We start from the raw sequence: 20,796 nt of genomic DNA, 5'->3' as shown, positions 1-20,796 counted from the left end.
TATTTGTTGAAGATGTTATTTTATTTGAATTTGCGAACGCTGGAAGTGTTGTTGTTTATCATTCCATGAAAAAATAAATACCTTTTTTCAATCAGTGTATGATTTGTTAATATTGTTTTGGAATATATATTCGAGTCTCCATTAACTGGTCGTTCCATTTAAAAACTTCGTTATTAAGAAAATTCAGTAAATAGGAATTTGTAACTTAAGTTTAAAAAATGAGCTAATCTACCATATTAAGTACAGGTGGTATTTTTGTTTTTAAAAGTTTTTTAACTGACCTTTTCGATATTATCTTCATCACTCACAGTGCATCTTCATTGCATTTCGTGACATTTTGCAATATTTTATTTATAATGAGTATAAAGTTCTGCTACGTTATAACGTTTTCAACATATACATATTGTTTAGGATGTAACGTTTGCAATATTTTATGCTTAATAGGATATGACTAAATGTTAAACCGACCTATATTTTGTCATCAGATTGGAGAAAATTAAATAGTTCTTTTTTTTTCCATACATCTCCATGTCTTTCAGATTCATACCCTTTTTCAAGGTTAACTGAATTGGTTAATTTTGTTGGAAATTTGATCACAAAGCGCTCAAGCAAAACAATCTGAAAAATTCATTATATAGAAATTACTTTTTCGTAATATGGAAAGTAAGTATATGTTATTTACAGTTTAACATTTTGTGTAAAATTTCCTTAAATAGAAAATTTTGTTGAATGATAGTTTGTTGAAAAGATAATCTACTGTGACGATGCCAATTCAATGATTACTATGAAAATACTTTTGTAATCTGTTTTTGTTTAGTCTTAGAAATGTATACATATATATAACCGAATTCATTCAAATTTTATCCATTTATTATTTAAGATATGAGAAAAAAATAGTCAACTTTTCAAAAATTAATTAAATGTTCAATTAAGTATCTTTTTTACTCTTTGAACTACTTTACTACTAATTTTTTCTGTGATTCTTTTGATTGTGCTAGATTAAACGTGTTCTTCCTTCCAATTTTTTTTTTTTTATACTAAACCGTCTACAGTTATGTAACAGTCTGTTCATAATTATTTTTTTCTTTCATTTTAAATATTCTTTGAAACTTTTTCCTGTTCTTTAAGCATTTAAATAAATCTGAAAACAAAATGGTTTTTGGTTTACTTGCTTGATAACTGTAATCTTCTTTTCAAAGTTTTGAAACATTATCTTCATATGATTAAGAAATGTTTATTTGAGTTAAATCATCTTATTTTAGTACAGCATCTTCGAAATTTTTACATATAAATGGAAATCTGAAAAGGATTCGTAATATGTCTGCAAATTTCGCTTTAAAAAGCGGTTCCATTTTTAGTATTTTAGTCATTGGGTATAATTTAAATTTTTAAGTTTTTTCTCAAAAAATTTTCGTTGTCAGCAATTTTTTTCGCTATAGTTCAACGATAAAAAGAATCAGCATTGCGAAAAAAGATGCTATATGTATCCTGAAGCGCCATTTAATAATCCTGAATGCAGTCTTTATGTATTTAGAAGCAACCAATATACTGGGAATCCGATATTTGTAAGGGTATATATGAGAAATTCAACTTTCAACAAAAAAAATAGTTGATTTATATTGTTGTCAAAATGATGGTAAGGAATTATTTTTACTTACTTGGCCGAAAAACCATTCATCAATATTTTGCCAACCCAAAATGAAAGTATCAGGTTATTTTGGAGTCAGAATTTATAAATTAAAATGCTCGAGTTTGTTTCAAGGACTGAATTTATGGATTTTGCTGCCAAATAATGTAATATATACTTTCAGTTCCGCAATTTTGGCTTGCGATACATTTTTAATGTATGAACATGAACACCTTTTTAATGCATTGAAACAAGAACAGAAATGAGAAAACCATCTCCATAAGACATTTCATTAATATTTACCAACAGCTATATTAAATGTACTTTTTTACTTTCTCGTATAAAAAAATACATAAAAAGTATTGTAAGAGGGAAATATTGGAAGCGTCATTTATTCCGAGGGTGAAAAAAACATACATTTTTGTGATTATGTCTATCCGTGAACACTATAACTGAAAAACCTTTTGAGCAAGAAAACTTAATATAGAATTTTGAATCGAACCTATCAACGAGTCTGTGAGATCTGCGCCCTCTCATGCATGTGAACTCGATTGCTCGAAAATGCTACGACTTACATAAATACGGTGTGGTAAGTGAGTCTGTTACAAAAATTGCAGCACCGGGTTAAATTTTTATTTCAATCGATCCGAAAATAAGTGTTCGAATTTGTTCAAAGATAAGCGTACTCGTTTCCTTCACTATACATGACATGTACGCTCATGTGCAGAATTCTCTTGGGGTTCACGACCTTTCATAAAGCTCACAATTTTTATGCAGGAGAGGATATTACCGAGTTTCAGTTATCATAGCGTCAATCCAAGTTGTCTTGCAAAATTTCGCTGTCGGTTTGTTACAGACTGATTTAGATGAAATATATACTATTATGGTACTGGCAGGCGAGTTACCTAAATTAAGCATTCGAAATTACTAGACGAATTGTAAAGTTTCTGTAGTCACAGGAGAGAAAGAACAAAAAGTCGTCTGTCCCGCGTCTGTGCATTCGCAGCTCCCCGAGCCAAACGATAAGTTTCTTCCGCGCGCGCACCCGTTCCAACGCAGGCGATGGGAAAAAGTCAGTCATCCCCTCCTCAAGTCAGTTTGCCGCCCGAACTACTCCGCTAAGCTCTCTGCTTTTCCCTCTGAGGACATTTTTTCTCTTCAAACGGAGATTTTCTCTCGACTTCATCGATTTTTTTATCGTTTCATTATTGGCCGATTAATCGATGATCTTCGTCGCAGAGGGAGACACATTCCTGTTGTCATCCACACCCGTTCCCTACAACGGCTCTGCCTGATCTTCGGCATGTGGTGTTGCTCCATCGAGGTGACTCGGAGCACCTGCAGTGATTGATAATTCTCAGGGATCCGTCCGTCTGGACTCGTTCCGAAATATTTTAAATTCAGTAATTTTGTTTCTGCGTTAAAAGGGATTTTGGAATTTTGTTGAGGCGCCATAGTTTGTGTTCTTGAAAAATCTGTTTTTGAGAAACGTTTTTTCGTTAAAAAGTTTTTTGACATAGTGAGAGATTTAGAGGAAGAAAATAAAAAATTTGATGCTAAAATAAATTTTTAAATTTCTGGTTGCAACGTCTTATAATAATTTGCCTTTATTTTAAGTTAAATTCTTTAAAATAGAAAATTTAGTTGTCATAATTCATGCTAATGAATATAATCTAAAGAAGATATTAAATGATGAATTGATGAGGTTATTAAGTTTTTGAACTGAGATAAAGAATTAAATATATTTAGATAGAACACTTATATATAAGTCGAAAATTTTGAAAACAATTTATATAAAAACTGAATTATAGCAATGAAATTAAAATGATTTTTTCAACATTACATTGGTATCTACATATAGAAAAAAAATAGTCTCTTATCATAGAATATTTAGTTTTATTTTTATCTGTAATTTTTGAAATAAGCGTGAGCCATTTACGATAACAGTAGATCAAATCTTGATGAAAGAAAAAAAAACACATTGAATTTAAAAAATTATTTTTAGCTTTTATCACAAAAACCCATGCTTTAATCATGCGATGTTTGTTGGACATGGCTTTTAGGCACGATTAATTTAGTATCTTTATGACTTCTTCTTTCAAAATCTTCCCTTGACACTTCAAGTGGAATTTTAGATTTATTTCCATATTTGATATCGAGCTCGCAATTAAACTGATTTAAGAATTAACTGAATTATTCTTGGTATTTGGTCATTATGTCTAAGGAGCCAGACACTTGCGCACCAATGGACTGAATGCAGTCCTGTTACTTTTGTCACTTGTGCCAGGGCGGCACTACAAGATGTGTTCTTTGTCCCACAGCTGTCCAGCGGGGGCGGGTCCCTCCCAGTCAGCATGCCCTGCCCGGACAGATCCCACTGACCAACGGCGACGCTCTGAACGGCCACTCCTACCTATCCAGCTTCATCTCTTTGTTGCTGCGGGCCGAACCTTATCCGCCGTCCCGGTATGCCCAGTGCATGCAGCCCAGCAACATCATGGGCATCGACAACATCTGCGAGCTGGCCGCCCGACTGCTCTTCAGTGCTGTAGAATGGGCCCGCAATATCCCTTTCTTTCCTGACCTTCAAGTAACCGACCAGGTGGCGCTGCTCAGGCTCGTCTGGAGCGAGTTATTTGTGCTAAACGCTTCCCAGTGTTCCATGCCTCTGCATGTGGCGCCCCTGCTGGCCGCGGCCGGACTGCATGCTAGCCCCATGGCCGCTGACAGAGTGGTCGCATTCATGGACCACATCCGAATCTTCCAAGAGCAAGTAGAAAAGCTGAAAGCGCTACATGTGGATGCAGCTGAGTACAGCTGCCTCAAGGCCATCGTCCTCTTCACCACCGGTGAGTAAATTTTCTACTCAATTTTTCTATATATTAAGTGACACCATGAACGTTTAACGCCCATGGAATGCTTAATGTATACTCTAAAATGTCTCAAATATTAATTGAATTTGCAGCTCTGGCTTTAGTGCTGGCCACTTATTCTGTATATTTAAAGTATTCTGAAGAATAGGCTAATGTCTGAAGATGTACTCGAAGTAGAACTGTAATGAGGAGCATGAGCTTGTGGTGGTGACGCACGAGGTAATCTGGAAGAAATGTCTAATGATAAAAGTCCCAATCTAAAGTTTTCTTGAACATAGTCAAAATTAATTTGAACATCGAAAATAAAAGTGTTTTTTGAAAAGAAAGAAAGAAAGAAAGAAAGAAAGCAAAGCAAAGAAATAGAGCACTCCTGTTTCTTTTATTCGAGAAGTCCCTTCTATGAAAGCACTTTATCCTTATTTCTTTACTAAACTCTTATTTTCTGTTTGCCAAATGAAATTGGCAAAAAATCCCCTGGTCCAATGTGAACAGTTAGTTTTTGTCCATGAAATCCTCAGATAATGGGTTAAATGGGAATTTAGGATGGGGACACGCTGAAGTCTGTCACAATTTGGAAACTGAAACCTTCAAAATTTTGTATATAATTCATAGATTGGAGATTCTATCTTGCCATGGAGATGTCGCCAGTCATTTATTAAAAAAAAAAAAAAAAAAAAAAAAAAACTAACTTTTCTCTCAAACCATAAAACTCTACGTTCTGGTACGAAAATCAGCAAACTTCCCATGTACTGAGATAGAGATTAAATAATACAATGGTTATTTAATTTGTTCGCTATCTTCTGTTTTTAGATATAGATTTTTCAGTTTTTAGATATTTTTCACACGAAGTCTGCAAATGAAGTTTTCTCAATCTATTGTGTTACATTTGCCAAAATTTCTTTAAACATTGAACTTATGATAATATTTCTGAATAATCTGAATTTGATTTGTTATTATACGAATTCCATACTCTCTAATTGGTACAATCACGTGAAACATTTAATAGAACAGTGCGAATTAATGTAATGAGTATTAAAAGTTTAATAGTTATATATGACATGACTTTGTAACTCTCTCTGACCATCTCTGTAGGTCTGCAAGATAGCCAAGATATATTTCGGCACGTCCCATTTCTAACCGAGTTTTGTCTTCTTAACAAAACATTGGCGTTATGTTTCCATCTGAATAACCATCACATTACTAACCACTATGCATTTCTTAATGTTATAGAGGATTACACTTCGACAAAATTTTGATAATATAACTTTCAATTTCGTTACCAGAAATTTGCAAGTCTGTTATTAGGAAACTTTAGTGCATTTGAAGTTCGTCTACTTGTAAATTTTCTTATGTTTATTAATTGGTTACAATATTTGATTTAAAAAAAATAAGTTCTTATCTCGGGTATTATCAGGTTATCCATGGTTTAAAAATACGAGGTCCTACCCAAATTTTGTTGTTGTAAAACAGACCGGTAATGTTATGAATTACTTTTTAAATATAATTAATTATCAGTAAAACTGAAAATGACTTGCTGAGACTTCCCCTCCCCTTCTTGTATGAAGGGCTTCTTTGACCATGCAATCAATTGATCAACGAAATAACGATCGTAGAAGTATCGCATATGTTTATACATTAGAAATCCTTCTGTTTTCACAGCCTGCTTACTTCGTATGATTGCATTTGTAATTAAATGTATTACTGTTTTCTTGTAAAGATTTGAAAAAAAAAATGAATAACATTACATTTTAATGATCTGCTTAAGGATTTCTTAACCCCTTGATCTGCGAATTTACTTAACTTCCTAGTTAGGTTTCACGTCCTATTTTGGAATATTTATCATTTTAAGTCCTATAATCATATAAAGAGCATTTGCGATTTTGGAGAGTTTCTAAGTGATTTTTGCATTTTAAATTATTTAATGTTTTTACTTAATTGCAGATTTGAAACTAAAAATTTAGTAATTCGATGAACGTGTCACTATATGAGAAGGAGTCAAACTGAATCTCAATTCTTGGTTGATCCTGATAATAGTGACTTCATGTACTTTTGTTAAATTCTTTGCAATTAATAAACAACTAAAGACTATTTCGAAAATTCCCTTAAAATTTTTCAAATATCAGTATTTATCTAAATTTTAGTTATTAGCATTTGTGTAGGCCTAGTAGGCCTTCCTTTAGGCATAAATAGTTTTGCAATAACAAACTGTAGTTTTTATTAAGTGAGCATCAGTTCTGTAGATTTTGACTTCATTCTGCGAGCTCTCAGTTCTGCAGTTTTAGCATAAATCAGTCAGCCACCTTATTCAGCAATCATGAAAACAATTCCTCCGGTTATCTGATAAAATATCCGAGTTTACTTAGCTGCTCTTTCAACATTTAAAAAGCCGCGGTAAATTGACAGCAAGTTATCAGCTTCAGGGACCAGACAGTTTCAGGTTCGAAGCTTTATTCCACTGAAGAACTGTCGTATAAGTGGGTTTAATACAAGTTTAAATCTATATGAGATAAAAAATTTTCCCAGTGATGTAGTGCTTAAGGTTGGAGAGGAAGTTTCCAACTCAGGTGGCGTGCTTGCCATCTGACAACAGCTCAAATTTAAAAGATCCGCTCCAAAACAACCCTATTAGAGCTTCAAATGGGACGTTAATACATTTAAACTTTGGGCTAGGATTTTTCTCTAAGAAGTGGAAATGAAGAAACTGTTTGGCCATCTATTCAATTACAATTTTCTCTTGGTTCTTTTGAGTTGTATGGTATAACAAAGATGGCATAGGGCGAAGGACTTTTAGTTTGGGCATCATTACAAGAGGCTCGAAACTGTTAAGAATTTAAGAAAGCTACATTTTTTCCCTTTCATTTTTTAGCTCATTATCCTTAGAATCTAAAAAATGATTCGAATTAAATCTGAAATAAATTAATGCTTACGGTTGTTTGTTTTTTAATTACTGCTTGATCTTTTTAAGTGTTAGTTACATTAACCTTCCAGGTCTTTTTTTTTTCACTCAACTTTATTTTTGCACCATTAGTAGAGAAAATAAAAATTCTGCACAAACAGATTCATTAAAAATGGAACAATGGGGGGGGGGATAGGCTTCATTAAAAAAAATTATAAAAATACGCCAAGAAAGATTGCGTTTATTTTTTAATTGATTTTAAATTTGAAGATGTGCAAAAAAGAGGAGGGAAAACCTTGGAGTACAAGTTCACTAAAAATAATGTGACTAATATGATTTGCAAATAGGTCCCGCGTCCATCCCTGATCAAACAAGGTTGCTAACACATGAAATGCCTCTGGAGTTAAAATGGCTTAATCTCATTCTTTGTGCACACTTGGAATTGAGGAAAATTTTTTGGATCATATATATATATTTGGTTAAAAGATTTGTGATCAGCAATTTAAGTTGTTCTTTAAATAAATATTCAAATCTTAACTACATCAAGTGACACGATTATTTGCGATCTTGCATCTGTATGAGAACACCTTTTCATTATGATTATTCTTCATCTGATTATATGAGCGATATAATGATTACCAGGTAATTAAATACCGGTTTACCTTATTTAACTGTTTAGAAACAACAGGTGGTCTTTCATTATGGACCTTAATATTAATAGTTCCTGAGTTTGCATGCTACCCGTGCTGATTAATGTGCTAAAAAAGGCAACCGAGATCTGTCAGTTCCTCATGTTAAAGGTTGCGCATCTAATTGCGATTCTCCACACGAAATGGATTATAAAAAGTATTCTTTATTCTAATCGGCATGTTTTAAAAATCCTTGGGAAAGCCGTCTTCTTCCCTAATGTCCAGCGATCAGTCGAACTTGTCGCTGGCCTGGATTTGCCTTTTCTCACGCCGCCTAAAACAAACAGGCTTCTTTTCCCATCCCAGATTAAGTTTGTCAGTTCTTCTGCATCCCGGTAAATGCTTGTGTGTGAAAACAGCAACGCCCTAATTGGAAGAATATTCATTCAGACAACGTCTTTGAGGTTAAAAATGGTTATTGAATGGACAGTATATATGCCTTATATTCATTCAGATCATGGGCGCTTGAACCTGACTGGATTTCCGTAAAGCTAGAAAAGCTTACGCATTTTTTGAACATTGTATTTTAAAAAGATTAAGGCAATTTTATATCCGATTATAAAAATAAAACTATCATTGATTATAATCAGACATGATGCATTTTCGCGAGAATGCGGTTTTCAGCGTTTTTGGAGTCGAGTTTTATCACTCTTGAGATCAATTAATTTTCTTTTATGTGATATTTCTACAATATTTTTATCACATCAAGCATTTTTTATATGAATTTATTCATTTTATTGTTTAAATAAATCATGCTTATTTTACTTTTTAATGTTTGTTTGGCACAATTTATTATTTTATGAAGATCTGTTTGTTTTTTTTCTCTCAAGAATGTATCATGTCTGTCTAATGAATTTTGATAGTTGATATTTACTTTTTATGGTTATATGTTATATGCTTTAATTTCTATTATTTATTAACAGTTGTTGTTGTTTATAATGGCACTTGCCATGGACAAGCTCACTGACAAAGTCAGCGATTTTAAGCAAAGGGAGCATCTCTTGTTTTAGTACGTACAGTACGTCTCTCCAACAGTACGTCTTAGCTACTCACGCATCACATTCACTTGCACAACCCCTTTTTACAGGGGGGCACATTCACACATCTCACAGATAGAACAGATGAAGAACAACTATGCCCGAACCGGGACTCGAACCCAGGAAGCCCAGATCACGGGGAAGACGCGCTACCTCTATGCCAGGACTCTGGCTTATTAACAGTATTATATGCAATTGAAAATACTTATCTTATTACCAAGAACCAATTTGGTTATCTTGAAATTCCACTTTGAAGCAACACAGGGCTCTTTGGAGGCGTGAACTTTTGTTAGGTAATCTGGATGAGACATTAGCCAGCCAGCATCCCCTTCTCCAAACGCCTCTCCCGACTTCATATTTTACACACACCAGCCTCAAATAAAATGATGCAATCTAATATGTACAAGGACCTCTCCAGTACTGATCAGAGATTTGACCATCAGCCGGTTGAGATCTTTATTAAACCTTTAATCGGAGAGTGCCCGTGCATCATACAGACATCTGATTATCGTTTCTCAAATATATAGGCTAAAATTAAATTATTCAAATATGCTATAAATCCGATAAAAAATTATACATAATTTTTAAATGGTTTAAATATTCTATGAATTCTTTATTGAAACAATAAAAGAGAACATTCCCGAAACAGAAAATATTATTTAATTAAATAATAAAACCATCAAGATTGGTCTCCCCGAAACTTTCTCGCATATTCTCCAGCAAAGGCCTTATTCCCTCCAAACGCATAAACGTAGTAAACCTTGAGAAATGCCACTAATACTTTTCATAGCATTGTTGAACAATAGTTACGAAATATAAATCTTGACGTGAATCTTGCATTTCATTTTTACTAAATCTATCGTGCGAATATATATTCTGGCCATCTTTTTCCGATAGATTCAAGCCAATCTTTAATGCAGAACTGCAACAAGATCATATACCGAATTTCACTGATATAAGTCATTGCGTTTATATGTATGCGAAATACAGATCAGTAGACTATCAATGAAGTACAAAATTTGAGAAGATTCTATACTTTAGATGTTAAACGTACTAAATTGTGTCTACCTATTCTTTTACGTTCTGTGGTTATCGAGTTCAGCTAGATTCAAACAGCCAGACAGGCAGATTTTTTTTTGTGAACGGATTTCGTTCAAAATTTGTTTGAAATCTACAAATTTTGGCCGTAAGCCCCAAATTTCATTCTGCTTATTCAAAGCATTTTTCGGTTATCGTGTACGCAGACAGACAGGTATGTATTTTTCGAATTCATTGAGGTCTGAAACTCGGAAATTCGTCAAAATCTCGAGTTCGAATTTTTTGACGATTGCATTTTCTTCTATACTTCGTATATGAGAAAGTAAAAAGCAAAACAATTAAGTCATTAAGAAATAGGATTTTTTTCTTTGAAATTCCACGGTCTTATTATTTCTTCACTATCTAAAATTTTAATCTCATAGTGTGTATAGATTTTCATATGATTTGTAATTTGCGACGGGCATGATAAAAAAAAAATCGTCCAATATTCTCTAAAGGCTTGGTTTGGTTTGATTATATTAACGTCCCGTTTGAAGCAACACTAGGGCTATTTTGAGACTGACCTCGTAATTTTGAACCGCGGTCAGATGACGAGGACGACACCTGAGCTGGCACCCCCCTCTACACACCACACCACACCAGCGGGAGGACGTTTGGTCATGACGGATTTAACGTGCAACTGACCCCCTTACACGACGGTTCTTCGGTGGAATCGGGTCACAAACCTGAAACCCTCCGGTTCCGAAGCCGAGACCTTGTTTCAATCTATCAAATTTGGTATACCGCTATTTCTAGGGTAGTGGGTGCTTACAAATTAAGGGTTTTTCAAAATTTCAGTTGTTCAAAATTTTTAACTATAAATTAGTCGAAATTTTATTATCTTTTTTTATTACATATCTTTGGAGCTTATTATTGAACAAAAACCTTTTTTAAAATATTATTTTAAAATTAAAGTTTTTAATTGGTACTCATTTGATTTCTGCTCAGTTTTCTGTGCTTTAAAAATATATTTTAATTATTTTCTAAACAATATTTTTCATTATTTTAATTGTTGGATTTCTAAACACGTGTATTACATCGATTTAGATATATTTTTTCACATTATTATTGCTTTCCATTGCCTAAGATTGTAACTTTAAATGGACATCATACATGGAAATATAAATATGGCATTATAACAGTGTATCTATGAGTTTAATAATACAAGAAATGAACTTGACTAGAGTTTACGGTCTTGTTACACTTTCTGAGCTACGCATGAAGGTATTCGATGAGGGCCAACACTAGCTCAACGGACCCAACTGTAGGTCCGGTTATTATCCTTGGGGGCGCTATTACCACTACCGGTCCTATGCTATAATTACGATTTCGTATTTGTATGTAAATATTGCCTTGTTTTGTCCTCCTGGTCTCTCTTCCTAATTATTGAACATTCATTTTGAATCACTCTGTTGTTTTGGTCACTTCAAAACATGTGCATTACCGTAAGCAGTAACTGTGCAATAATTTTCAGACAAATAAAAAGAATAACTATGTTATTATTTAGAGAGATATCGGACTGCCCGCGGAAACGAGCCACTGCAAACAAAAAGACTTGCAGCCGCCGTTTCTTGCGGGCTTATCTCGAACTGTAAGCCACCATTAAAAATTAAAACCAGACACTTCCTTTTTCACTATGAGCGGAATCAGCACGAAGAGAAGAAGAGAAAGGGTAAAAACAATTTACAAAAAAGGTTCCTTTGATTTTTTTTTCATTCTTTTTTATCTTTTATTCGTGTAAGGCACGGGAGGATATTATTTCCTCTGGTATTCTTGTTCATATTGCTTGAAACTTGGCTGCTTTTTTCTTTGTTTTTTTTTCTCCTGTTAGGGGCTTGAGCAACCACGAATTTGGTTGTCCTTCATCACAAGCAGTCAGTAAGGGCCGCGAGCGCTGGGGACGCTTAAGGGCTGGGCCTTTTGATGAGATTTCGTGACTTTTACATCGTGACTGTGGTGTACTTTTTATTATTATTATTATTATTTTCGTTTTCCTAGTCTTGTGAAATTTTGTTCTAGGATATCCATTTTTTCTTTCTGTGATATACAGTTTTTGCAAGCTAACGATATGTGTGATGGTCAATGGGTTACCATAAAAACAACGTAATGCAATTATTTCACAATAATGATAATGGAAATCATAAGCTGCCATTAGAGTTTCTCGCTCCGAAAACTGTAAAAAACGTTTTGAAAGAAATGAGGAAGAAAAAAAAGTGTGAATGAATTCATTTCTTTGGAGTAATATTTTTTTTTTTTAAATAGGTATAACTTTGGATTTATGTTTGTTATAAAAATGTTTAAATCAGGAAGACATTTGATTTTTTCCCCCAGTTTATTCAGTACACCGATTTTATGAATAAAATTAACGTTTATATGATGATGATCTTTAATTTTATGATGAATTTACTATAAAGAGAGTTTCCAAAAGACAGAAAATGAATACGATAATAGAATATTTTACTACACCAAGATTTCTGAAATTATCTTTGTGAAATGTGCAAAAATTTTATTGACTTGAATACATAACCACGTTTCTACAAATTCTTGAGATTTAAAGCATGAGCTAATTTAAAGATATCTTAATTATCTTATAATTGTGATTACAGGAAACATTTTCTAGATCATATAATTTAAAGCGAAGCCATTTCAATGCATAAAAAATATCCTGTAGTTTTAAATTGCACGTTATTTTGTAAAATAATGCGTTAAATAAAAGTGATAATCTAAAATAAACCAGAAGCAAAACATGTTAAATTTATCCTTTGATTTATTTCCAATTTTTTAAGAACTAAATGGAAGTATTTTCTTTGCGGTTAAATGTTTTATACAATGTGTTAAATTACGCATTATCTATGTGCATTATTAAAATGCGAACTTTTCATCTACGATATGCTTTGTTGTACTCCATCGTATAATTTTCTTTATTATCTCTATTTAGTTTCTTTACAATTTTTATTTCCTTGCTACATTATGGTTTTAATTGAATCGGTAGCATTATACAGAATTTATTATCTTTTATTTAATTAATAAACATTTATCTTCCTATTGATTGTATTAACTTTTTTAGTATCGAAAAAAATTATAAATTTCTTTCCTGATTTTTAATGCTATCTATAAGAGAACGTAGAGTTAAACTTTTTTGTGTTCGCGCTTTACTTTAATCATAATGTTCTTTGTACATATTGGTGAATATTAGGTCTGTGTTGCGCTTATAGTAAAAGCTAATAAAAAAGGAAAGATTTTACCATTTCAGTTTACACAATATTTTAAATCAGTCTAGAAGTTTTCCAGAATTTTTTTTGTTTTTGTTGTTTTGCAAATTTTTTATAAACAGGCAGATTTTTTTAAAAACAACAACGACCATACCAACATACCTACTCTTCGATGTCGAAAGAAAAAGGAAAAAGAAAAACCTACCAAAATAAACATCTGACATCAAAATCATTGGTTACATCTTATGGGTCTCGCATCAAAGTTTACAAACACGCTAACTTCTCATCTACACGGAAGTTCAGAAAAGCATAAACGAAACGACTGGTTGGATTTTCGAAATAAAAAAGAAAGAAAAAAGTTATCCGAACTAATAAATAAAGAAGCAAAGTGAAGAAGGCCGCTTTAAAAATGATTACTATGGCTTTAAAGCGAAGGAGGAAAAAAAGATGCGTTACGGTATCTTTGTTTTTCTGTAAAAAAGGATCCACTAAAAATTAATCGCCTTCGCATCTGAAATGACAGGATTATTTTGCGTCATGCTTTGTAGCCGTGGGCGACCTTTTCTCGAAATTAATTGTGGCTACTTTTCTGCTGGTATGAGAAATCGTGTCTTTTGTTTTGAAATCGCGTCATTCAATGGTCTGTGGAATGTTTAGTGCTTGGATCTTGTCCCCTCTCTGTAGTTTGCAAGTGAACCTGGTAATGGCGGATGTGTAATTACAATGCTGCCATAGTATATATTTCCTTGTTTGGAGACGTTTGTTATTAATTAAATATTTCTAACTTTAGAACGGAATGGAAGCAAATTTTATGTAGAAAACGTGAAAGGCGAACACGAAATAATAAAAAAAAACAGAAGTCGCCAATGCAATATCTTGTATTCATTGAAGATTAACGCATTCGAAATGCCAACATGGACAACGGAGCTTAATACTGATTAAATGAATCATGTATCATTTTCTGTAAACACATTTTTTAACACTCGAATTTTTTTATAATTAATTTTTTGCTGATGTGCAGAGAGGTTTTCACGAAGTATTTCAATTCGATGGTTTCTTAGTTCTTAACCTCCAGTTATTGTTTGAGAAAATGATAATACAATTCATGTACTTAACAAGCCATTTTCTGAATCCACTAACGGATGTTCTTTGTGATGCATTTTCGTTCAACAGCGCCGAAATATCGCCTGTTAGAAATTTTTGTTTCTAAATGAATTCTGCATTGTATATTTTCCCATATCTTTCACAGTATATATATATGTAATGTGATTTCCTTATTTCGTTGATTTTAGTTGAAAATGTCTTTTTGGAGGGTAAATTATAATTAGTTTTTTTAGGGGGAGAGGGCAGGGGTAAGGGGTAAGAGGGCTTGTAAATCACTAATCATACCAAGATTTTTGTATTTTGTTAATTGTGTTAGTTTCACTGAATGATTTATAAAGATATTTAATACAACTTTTATAGACCTTTAAACTGACGATGCATTTCCCTATACATATTTCATGTATTGCTTACTTTACATATAGATATGGAAATTTTGGCGTAGAATCATGCACGAGATTTGACAGTTGAATTTCAGAATGAAAATGAAAAAGGTTTGTGAAAGGCGGAGAATTCAAATGTTTAAACACTTATAATGCAATTAAAATCGGAATATTCATTTTCATAGAACAAGGGGTTAAAATTCTCTTGGGTTTATTATTATTATTATTTCCCCTTTCTTTCTTTCTTTTTTCTTTGTCTTGAACGAAGAACTGGTTGGTTGCATTGTTAAAAAAGAATATTGATAACAAAACAATGAAACGAAATTTGGTGTAAGTTGTAATTTAGCCAGAAAACGAATATGTTCGTCGAAAATTTTTGATTACGAAAGCTACGAATCGAGTATATTTGGTGCTATAAAATCTCTTATGGTAACAGCAAGATATCGGAAATGATTTTAGAATACCAAAACAGGTTAATATCTAACCTGTTGAGGAGCTATAATTCGAAGAATAATCGGGAGAGTGAACAAACACTAAAAGAAGTTCTAACACTAAGTGGTTCAAGTGTTTCAGTTACCACTTAACTGCTTTATTTTCTTTACTGTCTAATAAGATGACACCTTCTATTTTGGGAATATTTTCTTATTTTGATTCAAATGGAAATTCATTGATTGTTTGACTTATTTATGTATTTGAAGTAATTTTAATATTGAATTATAATCGTTATGAATGGTTTATTTTTTTTCCTTACAACTATCAAAATTCGACAAATCGATGCACGTATGGCACTCGGGCAAAACAGTTAAGCGGTTAAAGAACAATACATTAAATAATTCCTTATTTTAAATGAATAAGAACATAAAGATTCAATAGTCCATTCTAAAATAGCTTATTTTTAAGTCCTTTAGAATTATTAGAATAATTTTAATTTTGTTGCTTTTGATTTTTTTTTCTGCATCAAGATTTCCTAAATCTTTGAACCTTGATCATTAGATATTGATTCTGTATTAATGATATAATTTTAAAAGATTCTGTCCACATCCATTCAGAATGGAAACATTGAAATGTACATTTTCTTAAGACTAGAAAGCAAAATTAACTAAGAAAACATGTTGATTTGAAATATTTCATTAAGGATTTTCATCTTTTTTATTTTATTTGTTTAAATTTCATCGAAGGCATCACTTGATTGTTTATGCAATAGAGAGAAGCGAAATTTTTTCTCCATTCATTCAATTAACATTAATTTCTCTGAAATTTGGGCACATATTTTTTATTTAGAGTTGTTTCCGAATTGAAAATTCCTTGTTTTTTATTATTTAAAAAAAACGCTTAAATGTATTTTCTTTTTTCAAATTCTTAGTTAGAATTAAATTATTTGGCGTTTGTGTAATTTAACATTTATTACCGCATTGATTTCCAAGCTGCGTTGGAAAAAAAAATTGTTACATTATAAGCTTTTCATATTAGAAAAATCACATTGTAATTACCCGTATCCGTGACTTTTTTCTTACTCTACGAAATAGCTCTCCATTTTTCGCACACAGCATAATTGTCAGCTGCCGCTTCTGCTAAACGAAAAAAAAAAAAAAAAAAAAAAAGAATAACACCCACACAACACAAAAGTCAAAAAGGAAAGAAGGAAAAAAAATCACATTTACAACTATTCGCAGATCGTTAATGTGAACTCCAAAAGTCAAAAGTCCCGACACTTCTGAATATTAGGGTTTTTCTTTTTCATATTTCATTTTTGTATTTATTTAATACTGCCATTTTTGTATTATTCCTTTCTCTTCTTCATGTGAGAGAATCTCTTTTTTTAAAATATATATTCTCTCCACTTTTTCTCGTTTAATCTATATCGAGATTTTTTTTTCTTTTTTTAACACACTGAATGGTTTAATCTTTTTTGTTATGGGGGGAGGAAGGTTATGCCCCCGTAATGATTTTTCGGTCATGAACTGAATTTGATTACTTTTTCCTTTTTCTTCGCCCCCTTCTTTTGTTCTGTTTTCCTTACTCCCTTCCCCCCTCCCCCCTATTATCGAAGGAAAAACGGTACGGTTTTTTTTCCAGTGGTATTTACAAGTAATTCATACCGGGAGGGGGTAAACAGCTTTTGCCCTTGGACCTTTTTTTATCATTTAAAAGCGAATAAAATGGTAAAATCGGATGGGATCCAATCTGTACATCTTTTAACACCCTCAGTTTACTTTAAAAGTGCGAGATTTATCTGTGTTTATTTGTTGTTAATAAAACGATATTAGGAAAAACCACACACAAACCTACTAGATGTTTTTAGCGCTTTTTTTTATTATACTTATTTTTTCTGATCTGATAAGCTAGCCAATTTTTTATTCTGTCACTGGTAGTGATTTTTGTTTACATACCATGAGTTATTATATCGCATGATTTTCGAAAATAAGTTTCTTTTGAAAAACAAGTTTTGTCTTGCACCCCCCCCCCTCCCCATCTAAAAGAAATGCTCATATTAGTACTACTACCACAAAATTAAAAGTCATTTAAGACTTATAACTCACGGAGAATATAAGAGCTTCTAACACAGTAATATTAAATATGAAGTGTATACTATTGATAATAACTTTTAATATTAATAATATTAACTTTTAATGTTAATAAAATTATTAGAATATGCAATGGAAATGTTTATTTTGTGAATCAATAAAATTAAATGTCATTATATGAGCTTAATACTGAAAGACCCTTTTTTTATATATATATATATATTTAAAAATCTATTCAGGAAAAGCAATTAACAAGACGCCAATGAGGTCAATGACAACAAATTTATCACTGCATCATTAGCGAATTTTAGACTAGGCAGATTAACTGGCTGCCTAGATAGATAGATATATGGATTTTAAAACACCATTAGCCTAATTGACTATTAAATGTATTTACTAAAAATTGAAATTACATAAATTATAAAATGTTAGAATAATATTAACATTCTACCATATATAATTAATGTTGTATCGTTTCGTTACATTTTACAATATATGATACTACAAAAACGTTAACTGTCTTTTTAAATAATATTATGTAGAAAGGTACATACCGCTCAGCTAGGTGTCTCAGTAAAAAAAAAAAATGTTTATAAAGTTATTAAAATAATAATGTAAAAGAAATCATTAATATGCTGTTTAAGCTCAAAATGTATTGAAATGTAAAAATATGTAAATTGACACTCTCATTGAAAGAGGGAATAATATAAAATGAAGGTAATATAAAAATGTTTGGTGGGGAACAGTTTGGCAAAATGGCAATATTTCGGTTAATTGATCCATTAGTTTCAGTAAAAATATTTATAAAAAATATCTATAAAGTTACTGAAATAGTAATCTAAAAGCAATCATTACTATAATGATTAATCTCAAAATACATTAAAATGTAAAATTATGTAAATTGACACTCTCATTGATAGAGGGGATGGTATAAAATGAAGATACGTTAAAAATGCTTTTTGTGGAACAGTTTGGCAAAACATAATATTTGGGTTAATTTCTGATTAATTGAATATTTCCTTCATTTTTGCACGTAATAAATGTGAACGTTTTCTTTCTCTTGTCTTAAATAGATATGATAAATTTGGATTCGGCTTAATGCTTTAGAAGGAGATATGGGTTACACGCAAATGATGAATTTATTGAAATGGGACTTGATTAAAATTAAATCAAAAGTTAAGTCCTGAATATTAACAATTTAGAATTTATCGACCAGGAAAAATCAGCGCATTTCTTTTATGGTCTACGAAGAATGATAACTTCTTTTCTCCCCTGTCTCACTTTTACTGTCAAATTTGCCACTGCCTTATGTTCTTCCCTAGTTTATATACATTGAGTGTACACCCGTTTCGTGACATGTAAAATCTCGGTCTGCTTGATAATGCCAACAGGCCAAACACAATGTAGACTGACGATTTTTTTTAAGGATTTGCGCGTGATTTGTTAAACAACGCGATTCGAATACTTTTCCTGGTCTTCCGCAGGTCACAGAGAGGCAAAAGGGAAATATTCTGGAAAAAAAAAAAAAATTCAGCCAACGCTAAAACCTTCCGTTTTACACTCGGAGAACACTTAAATGTTCAAACCGCAGACCTTTTCCGAAATCTTACTGAATCCGTGGAAGTACATAACATTAAGGAAGGGTAAGGAAAAAAAAAAAATAACTGTAGAACATATGATGTAAAAAATGTGGTACTTTTTTTTACCCTGGCGTAAACTGGCATCACAATTGTCCGCCTGGTTTTTTTGACGTTTTGTGTATGCAGTTTACAACTCTGCTGGGATCTCGACAAGTCTTCGCCTTCCTCCCTCCTCGATGTCGTAAGGGGGTGTTTGAAGAGGGATTTTAAGGGGTTAGTCGGACGTGAGTCCCGTGATTTGAATGTTTGACATCATCGATCGATCGCAAGAAAGTTTGTCGCACCTTTGCGTCTATTACGAATATTGTCCCCAAACCAGTAGAGATGTTCTCCCCGTATTTGTTACTGACTTACAAAAGTAAGGCCGCATAAGGTTTTATGGATACGTATTGTATTTCGTAATACAAGATATCTTGTATTTTGACAATACAAGATTAAGGGCTCTTATTACGCCATTCAAGCTTCAGAATTATGTATTTTTTTATTGTATTTAATTTAATTCGTGATTGAACAGATTTTGATTAATATATCTTATGAGAAATTTAAAAAAAAGTATTTAATTGAGAGTATTAAATAGAGAATTGATTTCGGTATCTTGAATGTTAAAAAAATGAACATTTTGTATTTAATTTTGAATTACAAAATAGTTATAAAACTTTTTAACACATTCTAAATACTTTTATACTGAATTGATCGGAGCTACTGATTTTTAAGTCAGTCTTATACCTGAAAAAGAAGAAGGAGAAGAATTCCCTAAGAATTATGTTTTAAAATTTAAACTATACTTATTTTTAATTTGAATATTTTCGAGTTCTGGTCAATAATAAATCAAACGAAAACACAAAATAAGATCATTCTTAAAATATCGAAGAAAAAAATCTCTGGGCTTTATTATAGTATTCGTCGATTTTACCTGTTAAATAATCGCATACTGTATATAAAATGCCCTTTTTTTTACGTTTGTGTGTTTCATAATACATTGAAAAAAATGGAACGTGCATTTTGAATCTCTTCTCAGTGACAGTCTAGATATGAAATTTCGAAATAAATCTATAATATTGATGCTAAAACCCACAAATCTTTTTATTCTCACTTTGTGTCATTTTAGCTTTCTCATATATGAATTATACAAAGATAAAGAAAATGCCGTAATCGTCCAAAAAAATTCGATCTCTGGATTTTAATGTATCTTCACATATCAATAAACTCCACTATGAGTAAGACTAACATACATTTGGAATCATGTTTGTCTGTGAACACGATAAATCAAAAGCACCTTGAGCTAGACGGATGAAATTTGGTATGTGGGCCTTTATAAGAAATTCATATATTTTTGTTCTGAAATTTGACGAAATTCATCCTCATGAAGTTTGACTGCCTGTTCTAATAAAAAAAAATAGCTCTCTCAATTTCCCCTAATGTTTTTGAATCTTATTTTAAAAGTCGTATCTCCCTTTTGATGGAAAACTATTTTCGAATGCAGGGTACGACTCTATCTTTTGACTCAATAAAAGATTATTTGTGAAAGCACTTAGTAAAACGATTATTTTAGTGAAGAGCTTCTTATACGCGTAAATAAGAAACTCTTTTTCCAAAAACTGAATGCTAATATGGTATTGATTATGTAGTATTCTAGAAGGTATTGTATTATGTTCGTGCTTTTTATTGATACTATATATATCGTTTCTATATAGTGTTAGTGTTTCTCTAGCTCTTCTCATTCTCTCTGAGTTACT

General features: G+C 32.0%; 1 protein-coding gene across 2 annotated transcripts in view; it reads left to right on the top strand.

Annotated features, from left to right (window-relative positions):
- The window catches only part of LOC129975220 (nuclear receptor subfamily 2 group F member 1-A-like), a 110,468-nt gene that overhangs the window by 21,416 nt on the left and 68,256 nt on the right, over nucleotides 1-20,796 (top strand). For both annotated transcript variants that reach the window (XM_056088217.1, XM_056088218.1), the window contains exon 2: nucleotides 3,949-4,476. In XM_056088217.1, the coding sequence (XP_055944192.1) occupies nucleotides 3,949-4,476 (528 nt within the window). The remainder of the gene's footprint in view (nucleotides 1-3,948; nucleotides 4,477-20,796) is intronic.

This window comes from Argiope bruennichi, chromosome 7 (assembly GCF_947563725.1).
Source record: "Argiope bruennichi chromosome 7, qqArgBrue1.1, whole genome shotgun sequence".
Lineage (NCBI taxonomy): Eukaryota > Metazoa > Arthropoda > Arachnida > Araneae > Araneidae > Argiope > Argiope bruennichi.
The sequence above is the reverse complement of the archived record's forward strand: the minus strand, read 5'-3'. Positions and strand labels throughout refer to the sequence as shown.